Source organism: Phasianus colchicus, chromosome 20 (genome assembly GCF_987193195.1).
Source record: "Phasianus colchicus chromosome 20, bPhaCol1.hap1.1, whole genome shotgun sequence".
NCBI lineage: Eukaryota > Metazoa > Chordata > Aves > Galliformes > Phasianidae > Phasianus > Phasianus colchicus.
The window spans coordinates 4,940,734-4,951,060 of NC_143455.1; the positions used below are offsets into that span (position 1 = coordinate 4,940,734).

General features: G+C 54.7%; 1 protein-coding gene across 1 annotated transcript; it reads left to right on the forward strand.

Moving 5' to 3' along the window:
* Positions 1-211: 211 nt before the first annotated feature.
* Positions 212-8,785, forward strand: TRIM47 (tripartite motif containing 47). The gene is made up of 6 exons (XM_031599065.2): positions 212-1,087; positions 2,619-2,714; positions 2,826-3,056; positions 3,555-3,750; positions 4,268-4,342; positions 5,462-8,785. The coding sequence occupies exons 1-6, from the start codon at positions 266-268 to the stop codon at positions 6,085-6,087; spliced, it is 2,046 nt and encodes a 681-aa protein (XP_031454925.1). The 5' UTR covers positions 212-265; the 3' UTR covers positions 6,088-8,785.
* Positions 8,786-10,327: the final 1,542 nt, after the last annotated feature.

Below are 10,327 nucleotides of genomic sequence, written 5' to 3' on the forward strand. Positions count from 1 at the left end.
TCTTTTTTGGAGGACAGATGTGTTCATCCCAAGGATGGATGGGGTGGGTACACGGGGCGCTTTGGGTCCGTAGGTGACACAAACACGGGATGCCCACTCGCACGTGGAGAGCGCCGACCCCTCCGTCCGGCTCCCGGATCCCGGCGGGGGCGGCAGGCGGCCCCGACCCCCTCCCTAAGGCGGTAGAGGGCGGAGCGAGCGGGCGGGGCGCGGTGTCCGACCGCCCCATCCCGCCGGTGGGGCCGCTCGGTCGGGGCGCGCAGGGATGGAGGGTGCGACCGGGAGAGCCCCGCCGGTCCCTTCCGCCGCCACCGCCGCGGCTCTGCGGTTGGCGTTGGCCGTGCCGGGTTTGCCCGACGGTCCTTTCGGTTGTCCCATCTGCTTGGATCTGTTGAAGGACCCGGTAACGGTGCCGTGCGGCCATAACTTCTGCCAAGGCTGCCTGGGGAAGCTCCGCGGAAGGACGGGCCCCCCCGACGGGGCGGCGGGCGGGGCGGCACGCTGCCCGCTCTGCCAGGAGCCCTTCCCGGCGGCTCTGCGGCTCAGCAAGAACCGCGCCCTGTGCGAGGTGCTGCCGCTGCTGGGGGCCGCCGGGGCCGGGACGTCCCCCGACGGTGCGCGGACCCCCCCGGCTGTTCCATCCCCTCAATCCGGGCCTGGAAACTCCCCCGGTAGCGCCGAGTTCAGCGGAACGGGACCCATCGGAGCCGGGTCATCGCCCTCCGGGATGGCTCCGGGAGCTGAAGAGGAGCCGGAGGGAGAAGCGGAGCTGGAGGAGGGGGCAGCGGCGGTGCTGTGCGATGTGTGCCCCGAGGGGAGTCGGGCGGCGGCTGCCCGCTCGTGCCTGGTGTGCCTGGCGTCCTTCTGCGGTGCCCACCTGGAGCCCCACCGCCGCTCCCCCGCCTTCCGTTCGCACCGCCTCGTAGCCCCGTTGCGGCGTTTGGAAGAAGGGCTGTGCCCGCGGCACCTGCAGCCCCTCGACGGCTTCTGCCGGGCAGAGCAGACCTGCGTGTGCGCCCGCTGCCGCGCCCACGAGCACCGCGGCCACGACGTGGTGTCCCTCGAGAAGGAACGGGAGCACAAGGAGGTGCGTTGGGGGGAGGAGGGGGGAGAAACGGTGGGCGGCAGAGAGGGCCGAGGGGTGTAATCGTGGTTCTGTATGGTAGCCCTGACCCTGTGGAGGAGTTCAGCCCGGCTCAGGGGTGGCACGGTGCCCCGTGCATGCGGTGGGGAAGGGGAATAGAGAGGATGGACCGACCTTGCAGTCCCTATGGGTTTGGGGCTGGGGGTGAGGACACCTGGGACCCCCCCACGCCCAGGTGCTGCACCATGGTGACTGCGTGGTGGAGAATAAAGAAGAGTGCTGTTACTGGGGTGAGGGCTGCATGCATCTCCCCATGTGGGGTCTCATCCTGGCACACGGATGGACGGGATGCTTTGGATGGGGTGGATGCTGCACCCCATCCTCACGTGGGACCTCATCCCAGCAGGTGGGCTGCTTGCATGGGGTGTTGCAGCAGTGGGACTCCTCACCCCGTCACTGGGCCACTACACTCAGTCCTGCCCTCTCCATGGGTTTAGAGGTGCAGCCATCAAGGGTCCCCCACCCCCCAGCCACCCCCACAGGGTGCCTGCCTTCCCTGTCTGGTTCCCACAGCTCCATCAAGGCGGTTTTTCTCCTCACCCTGGCTCGCTGCCCGCCCGCCTCTCCCGCTCCATGAGCCCTTTGTGTTGCTCCTTTTGGCAGCGGGGATTTTTTCCGTCACTCCCATTCCCAGATGTGGCTGAGTCACCTCCCAAGTTCGCACCCACGAATCTCCCCGTGGTTCTGAGTGCAGGGAGATGGAGCTGCCAGGTTGGCAGCATGGGGGCATCCCTGTCTCAGTGTGGGGCCATCGGGGACCTCGGCGGTGACCCTCTTCCCAGAGGGTCATGCAGACACCCAGCAGCAGCCCCAGGCTGGCTGTTCGTCCTTTGTGGGCACTTGGGGCCATGGGGAAACCCTTCTATTAGTCATAAGACACTTGAAATAGAAAGCTGTTTCTCCTCAACAGGCACTGATCAGTGTCACTGCTATCTGCAGGGTGGGAAGGAGGGACTGGAAAAGATCCTCTCCCACCTCCGCAGGCTGAGTAGTGGAGGTTATCAACCCTGTAACACACGTGATGCTCCCCTGACTCCCAAAAGGCTCCCAAGGGGCCTGTCCCCATGGTGGGCAGCAAGCTGGTTGCTTGTTAGCTGAGGCTAACAATAGCCATCAGGAAACGCTGTGCTGGGACAGTGCTTCCTTTGCAGCCCAGCAGCACCTTGTGCTCCTGAGCTGTTTCGCTTTGCTCTTACAAGAAATGTCCCAGGAATGCAGTGCTGGGTTCCTGCACTGGTCTCACTTAGCTTTTTCCTTGAGCACCTTGCTGAGCATGCAGAAGAAGGGATGTTTGCAGGTTGTGTGGGTTCAGAGGTTGCACAGGGAGGAAATAGGGAAAGTAACTTGTGATTGCTACATATCCAATAACAAAACCATGGTTGGGGGAAGGAGGGGACTAAAGCTGGGCTGGGTTTATCATTGTGCTCTGCTTCCTATGGATGTGGAGCTCAGTGCTCATCCTTTGTGCCTGCAGGCCCAGCAAGCCAAATTCCTCAGCAGTGTGGACAACGAGCTAGAGGAGCTGACCGTCACCATTGCACAGACCAGGAAGATGGTGGAGCTCATTAAGGTGCCTGGGACAGCCCTGTTCTGTTAATGGGGCACTGCTGGGAGCTGGGAGGGCCCTGGGTGCCCTCTCCCTTGCTTGCAGTGGTGCTGACCCATCTCTCCTCGCACTCAGGGTGTTGCCAGCAAGGAGAAGGAGCGGGTGGAGAAACTCTTTGCAGAAGCCTCCGAGCTGCTGGCCACCTTCCAGAAGGAGGTGGCCGCCTTCATTGAGGACAGCGAGCGCTCCATGCTGGGGGAGGCCGAGGCTGACCTCCGCTGGAAGGAGGAGAGGAGAACCAAGCTGGCCCAGGGCAAGCAGAACCTGGAGAACGTCCCCAGCACCGACACCATCTACTTCCTTCAGGTGCGTGGTGGGCACGGAGGCAAAGAGGAGGAGCGGGTGATGTCTGTTGGGTTTGATTCCCTGTCATACAGAGCTGGGGGGATGTGAGGCTGTGGGATTTCCCTCCTGTTTGCAGCATCCTCTTGTCTCCCATTGCTGGGCTGAGCTGCCAGAGCTTTGTCCTCCATCACCCATACCTCCACTGCAGCCAGGACTGCAGGCCAGGCTCAGTGCCTAGGCTTGGGATGGGGTGCCCCACTGCCCCATGCAATATTCCTTGATGCCCTGAAGAGGAGATGCTGCTCTTCACATGGGCATGGCCTGAGCCTGGGTTTGAAAGAGAGCGATGAGAGGGAGCCAGGGACACGTGGCCGCCCTCCTCCCTTCTGCAAGGCTGCTTCAGGGCCAAGTCCTGCGAGCTGCCAGTTCCCAAATCCTCCAGGGCCGGGTGGGGTTGCGGAACAAGAGGCAGCTTCGGCTTGTTTGAAACCTCCTGAAACCTCTGTCTTTTTGGCTCAGGAGTTTCAAGCCTTAAAAATAGCCATGGAAGACAACCTCTCACCAGCTCCAAGCTTCCAGAACGAGCTCAACTTCACCAAGTGCTCCCAAGCTGTCTGCGCTGTCAAGGACGCACTGTCAGCTGCCCGCAAAAGCCAGTGGGACTGTTTGAAGGGGAAAGGATTGGATGGGATGAGCTTCCTGAAGTCTGAGGAAGGTTTGTGCCCACCTGGCCTCCTGCCCATGTGGGGAACCCAAGGGTGCATCCTCCTGATGGGGCTGGGAGATGTCTGTGGGCTTTGGGGCTTCTGGAGGCGCTGGCCCCTCTCCCGGGCACGGTTGCACAATCTCTGTCTGAGCTAACGCCTCCTCCTTGAGGTTTTATGAATTTTTCCACGGAGACCAAAGGCTTGAGAGGCAACAAACAGCCTGAGAGCTATGCACGGCCCTGTGGGAGGGGGCAAATGGCCAAAGCGCTGTGAAAGGGGACTGTTCCTTCCCAGGACACACAGCCCCCTTCACTGGGCAGGCTGCGGGCTGCAGGGTTAGAAACCACAGCAGCTGGAGGTGTGGGATGCTCCCTCTTGTGCTCTCATTTAAGCTGAGCTCCCTCCTGTCCATCATTTTCCCGGATGCTAATGGGGCCACAGTGGTGATGCTTCAGGAGCACCCCGGTTGATGGCAGCAGTTTTGCCGTGACAAACCTTTCTGTTTCTGTTTTTTTTTTTCCCCAGCGATGACCAAGTCTCAATTTCCAGACAAGTCGAACAATCCCGCCTGCCTGGAGAGCCGCGATTACTTCCTGAAATGTAAGCGATGGGGTTTTGCTTTGACAGTTGTTGCTATGGTCCATCCTCCATCCCACAGGCCCTGGCCTCACTGCTGTGTGCCAGAGGAAATATTGCTCAGCTAACGAGGAAGTCTCCTCGCTTTCCTGACAACGGCTGTAATCTATTTAGGTGATTTTTTTTTTTTTTTTCCCCCCAGCCTGTGGTTCTGCCAGAGCAGCTGCCACGGGGCTGTGAGCACACTATATAATTTTTGCTGCCTTCCAGCAAATTGGATCCTGTGTTAAATTAGATCAGGGCTGGAGCGTCTGCTTTGGGTCAGGTACTGGTCAGCATCAATTGTGTGATGCAGAGGGGGAATCTGGGGGCTGTGCAGGGAACACTGTGGTGGTAGGGAAGGGAGAAGAGGAAGGTCTAAAATGAGGCAGGAGATGGGAGAGAGGCTCCCTGGGGCTAGCAAAGAAAAGAGACAAAGCTCTCCTGTCTTCTTGGGCTCTCTGGTTGCCTACAGCCTGCTTTCACACGGAATGTTCCTGCTGCTGCTCTGTCAGGTGGGTTCTCTGATGTCTGATAGCACAGCTGAGCAGCCCGCCTGCTCTCCCCTCTGTCCAGTGACATCTTTTCATCTATGTATGGGAACACCATAGCTTTGAACACCCTTATCCTCAACAGCTGAAATCAGCCATGGGATTTTTACACCATCTAATAGCAGTAGGACACTGGGAAGTGACTTCAATCTAAAAGGGAAAAGATTTGGGTTAGATGTCAGCAAGAAAATCTTTACTCAGAGGGCAGTGAGGCCGTGGCACTGTGCAGAGCTGTGGTGCCCCATCCCTGCAGGTGCCTGAGGCAGTGATGGGCCCTGGGCAGCCCGAGCTGGGGGGCACCCAGCCCACAGCAAGAGGTGGAACTGGATGAACCAGATGACCTCTAGGCCCCCCCCCCAACCTGAGCCATTCTGTGATTCTGCAATTCTGTGATATAAAAGGAGGAGGACGGGGCAATGGTTTAAGGATGCTGCAGGAACAGAGCTAATGGCAGTCAAACAAAAGAGCACGGGAATTGCTGAGTGCTGGAGCAGGGAAGGCTGGGGGAATTTCCTCTCTCCTCATCCTCCTGTCTTCTCCCTGCCCCACGCAGTTGCCTTCATCATCGACCTGGACAGCGATACGGCCGACAAGTTCATCCAGCTCTTTGGCACCAAGGGAGCCAAGCGGGTGCTCTGCCCCATCCCCTACCCAGAGAGCCCGACCCGTTTCATCAACTGCGAGCAAGTGCTGGGTGTGAACCTCATGAACCGAGGCAACTACTACTGGGAGGTGGAGCTCATCGATGGCTGGGTCAGCATCGGCGTCATCGCTGAGGTCTTCAACCCACAGGACTCCTATGATCACAGCCGCCTGGGCCGCAACACGTGGTCCTGCTGCCTGCAGTGGAACGGGCAGAACTACGCTGCCTGGTTCGGTGGCTATGAGTCTGTCATCCAGCAGCCGTTTTTCCACACCATCGGGGTCTTTTTGGAGTATTCGGAGAAGGCTTTGACCTTCTATGGAGTCAAGGACTCCAAGATGACGTGCCTGAAACAGCTCAAGGCCGGTTCCTTTGGGAAGGCCCAGTTGGACTCTTTCCAGCAAAAGATCAACCAGCAGTTTGCAGCTCTGTTCTCCTTCAAGCTGAAACCCGCCTTCTTCCTGGAGAGCGTCGATGCCCACCTGCAGATCGGGCCGCTGAAGAAGGATTGTGTTTCGGTGCTGAAGCGCAGGTAACTGCCCAAGGAAAGGCCCAGAGGAGCCCTCCATGCAGCACACATCATGGCTTCCCTCCGTACATCGGGGCAGCCCCACTTGGCGAAGCACTTTCCAGAACTGCAGCATGGAATCATCTGGGTTGGAAGAGGCCTTCAAGTCCACCAAGTGTCTGACCATCCTGACTGACTGTCAGCTGGAGTCCCACTGCCAACCCACGTCCCAACACTGACCCACATCCAAAGCTTCTCGATGCCCATCAGTGCCACGAACAAGAAGTGAGGATCTCTGCATCCCTCGTGTTTGGCACGCTGTGAAAAAGCCGTGGTCCTTCCTGCGTGTGCTGGAGCTCTGGGCTGTTCTGCATCCAAACGTCTCTGCTGGGAGAAGGAAGGGACTTGCTGGGAAATGCCAGCATTGCTCAGAGCACAAAGCAGTTCTGGATGTGCTCATGGTAGACACGTCCTATGGGAATTGCTGACGGAAGTCTTTTTGTCAAATTTCCCCTCATGTTTTTGATGACCCTGCTATTTTAGGGGATTTTGATGCTGATAAACTCCCAGTTCTTCAAGAACCCTGGGCACATCTGAGCTGTAAATACAACCCATAGCTTAGAGAGCCTTTCAAACAACCAAGAGCTGCTATAAGTACAGCCCGGGGTAAACGGTATTTCTTAGGCACATTGATAAAAGCCAATAATTAAATCCCTTAAGACACCAGGAACAAGTAACAATTAACAACAACTGCTCTCAAGCCAACGTCCCATCTGGGAGAGGTGGAGGCTTCAGGCACAGCGCCCATTCACGTGTCCTAAAGGAGCTTTTCCAGCACTGCCCCAAAGATGTTGCAGAGGCGGCACAGTGCAGCTCCTGTCTCAGCCCTCCCTGCCTTCCTCTGAGTTTATTTTTCCTGGGGTTAGTTTGCTACCTACCTCCCGAAGCTCACTTTACAGAATTGTAATGCTGGGTAATAAAAATATATGGGGCCGGATTCTTTGCTGGCGTGAATGAGTCAGTGATGACGCACCAACGGTCAACAGGGGTGGAAAAATGGCCCGTTAAGCTAAATATACAATATATATATATATGTATTCCCCAAAGGAAAAGCTGGAAGTCATAGTGATATATTCAAAGGGAGCCAAGGCGAAAAAAAAAAAAAATGAATGTGAAAAACAGGCAGGCATAAAGCCAGGAGGTTTAGAGTTATAGCCACGTTTACATAAACACCGTGGCTCCAATGGCTCCTGTTGCTGGTGAGTGGGTGTTCTTTGCACACAGAGGTGCCGGTCCCCAGCAAACAGCCACTGCTTTCAGCCCTCAAATGGGGCTGAAGGATCTGAATGCAGCAATCCAGCCGCAGGGCAGGGCAGGAATGTTAGCATGGCACTGGGATGTGCCTGAAACCTCTCCTACTCCTCCTCTGCTCCTCCTGAAGCACTGGGAAAGAGGAGTAGGACTTCCAGTGCTGCATCTCTGGATGGAAACACCGTGGCCTTCAGGAATGCTGCCCAGATGGGAATTCACTCCCTGTGTCCTGAGCTCCTACCTCAGTAATGCTTTGATTTACTCTGCCAGCCTCCTGCAAAATGCCCTGCATGAGGTGGTAGCACTGCCAGCATCGGGGCTGCTTGCTTAGCAGCGGGGTCAGCAGTGCCTCGCTGGATAACAAATCTGAAGACGTGCAGCAGCAATGTGCTGGGAGGAAGAGGAAGGTAACCCTGATCTGCACTGCACGTCTGTGGGAAGAGATCTGGCACGTGGGCTGTGTCTGAGCCTCAAATGTCATTTATTCGGGTGAATTTGCTGCAAGGAGTTTTGCCAGAGTAAATAGAATGGATCTGGTCTTCTGCCCCGTTTTGTTTGGCTGTGGGTGGATGGATGGCTCCCGGGGGGAACGGTGTGCTCCAGCCATGATCCCTCCCTTCCCTGCAATGCCCAAACTAAAGCTGTGAGATTCCTCTCCTTGCAGCTTTCAGCTGGTTCCTTGGAATCCAGTGCTTCTCCTTTTCCATCCCTGCAGCCCCAGGGGAGCAGCACTGGGAGCCAGGGCTCTGCTTCTGCTGCTTCCCACAGTGAGGGCATCGTTCCATTGCTCCTGCCCCATAGCTGGGTGCTGATGTGCAGCTCGCAGAGGGGTTTAGAGGGCTCCTATAGATGTGTTACAAACCCTCTCCTTCTTGCTGCTTCACATCCAGGCTGGAAGTGCTAGAAATCCTGCTGGCTTAGGGCATAAAGCAAACTCTGACTGACGTAAGATGGGGGTTCCCACCCCCAGGTGTTGGATCAGAGTTTGCTCTGTGTTGCCAATAATTTGGGGTGTAAACTGGAATGATTAGGAAACGTATGTTATGCCAGCCCTGGATCTCTGATTTTTTTTTTTTTGCTGTGAGCACCGTGCATCTTGAGTTTAGATAGGCAGCACTTTGCAATTTAAATGGCCTTTCCGTGCTCCTTCGAGTTATTTTTTTGCTGTCACAGAGTGTTCCTCTTTTTAATTAGATTTTTTAAATGTACAGTTACTGTAGAATCACTTACAGTGTGTGAAGGAGTGTTCAAGGTTGGATGGGGCCCTGGGCAGCCTGGTCTGGTATTAAATGGGGAGGTTGGTGGCCCTGCCTGTGGGAGGGGGGTTGGAGATTCATGGTCCTTGAGGTCCCTTCCAACCCTGGCCATTCCATCATTCTGTGATAGAGACTGCCATTAAATGTTACAGAAACATAGCTGTGGGTTGTCATTCCTTTAAATACCAAACCACTGCAGTTGTCCCGTTATCCTTTGCTTGTTTTTTTTTCTGTGTCCTGTGCATCCGGCAAAAAAAATAACAGAGGTTTTATTTTCCAAGTGTGTCTGCAGGCTTTGTGCCAAACACACATTTTTTCTATTGCTCGACTACAAAAGAAGCGGAAGAATCCTGGAATCCAACAGCAATATTGACAGTGCTGGGCAGTTCCAAACAATGAATTGTCTCAGCTCTCTCTGTCTCTCTTCTACTTCTGTCCTTGACTTGGAAAGAGCAAAGTTGAACAGATGAGACGTTTTTTTCCTTTGCATTTTAATCTGTATACATTTCCACAAAACAAGGAGCTCTGGAGCTTCCCATGCACGCCAGCACTTCTTAACATGAAGACTGAGTTTCTTAATACCAAATGTCAGCTGGAGCTATGGGGAGAACATTATCAGTGGCTCACGAGCACTGGGGGAAGCTGTGTGGATGTGTGCTACTGGTTTTAATAGGAGAGGAACTGGGGCTGTTTGTTATGAGCATTTCTTAAAAGGGAAACTTACAACTTATTAAAAAAGCGGATATGAAAGCACAAACTTGTGCTTTTCTTGCCAAGAACTGCGTGCATTATGTCACTGAGTTTATTTAAATCTGGTTTCCATTATGGAGCTTTTCTGTTTCCCCATCGCCCCTGGGGATTTGCAGGCACTAAGGTGGGGCTGGGCTGCAAACCCTGCAGGGAAAGCTCAAATCCATATAAAAAGATGTAAAATTTAGGCTAATCTCAGCTCTTAATACATATTCATGCATTATGCTGCTCAGTGATACGAGGAGCCCTTCAAAACATTTAGTTTTACAGTAGCTTTAATGAAATTATGCAAGCATTATTATTGTTTTAGGAGTCAACTCCAGTTGGAGGCAGTGGGTTGTACCCAAACTGTAGCTGTGCCAACACCACAGCTATTTTCCTGTTTCCAGATTTTCTCTTGCCCACAAGAGGAGACAGATTTCTGTCTTCCCTATGGGGTGACTTTTTAGTCCCTGCAGTTTAACCCTCAGAGGGGTAATTGTAGGAACCCACAGCACAGCGCACACCCAGTATGGGGCTCAGGTGTCTGGGGCACTAAATGGGCATTGAGCATGAATTTAAAAAGCCTGGAAACTGAGGGAGAACCTTTGCTGTTCAAGGGGTTGAGCCTCAGTTGATGTGTAGCACCACCAGATTCGTGGGGTTTTTATTCTGAGCGCTGCAAACGTGCAAACTGCAGCAAAATATAAGGTCTTGGAAGGGGAAATAAAAGGAATTGGAATGCAGGCAGGGTACAGGGCAAACTCCTCGTGCTTTCTTTGTGAGCACTGTGGTGCCATCTAAAATAGGAAGCTGGGGGAAGCGCTGCCAAGTCACGCAGGCTGCAAATAACTGAAATCATTTTATTATATATGGTCAGAGGGCTGCATAATTGGGTGACTGATGGGACGGTGAGCGGGTTCTCCCAAAAAGGAGACTGGCACTTTGGGTTACATGTAGAAAAGTTAATAC

Coding starts and splice junctions, on each gene's coding strand:
- TRIM47 (XM_031599065.2), top strand. CDS start 266: ATGGAGGGTGCGACCGGGAGAGCCCCGCCGGTCCCTTCCGCCGCCACC. Junction 1,088..2,618: donor AGGAACGGGAGCACAAGGAG/GTGCGTTGGGGG, acceptor TTGTGCCTGCAG/GCCCAGCAAGCCAAATTCCT. Junction 3,057..3,554: donor ACACCATCTACTTCCTTCAG/GTGCGTGGTGGG, acceptor TTTTTGGCTCAG/GAGTTTCAAGCCTTAAAAAT.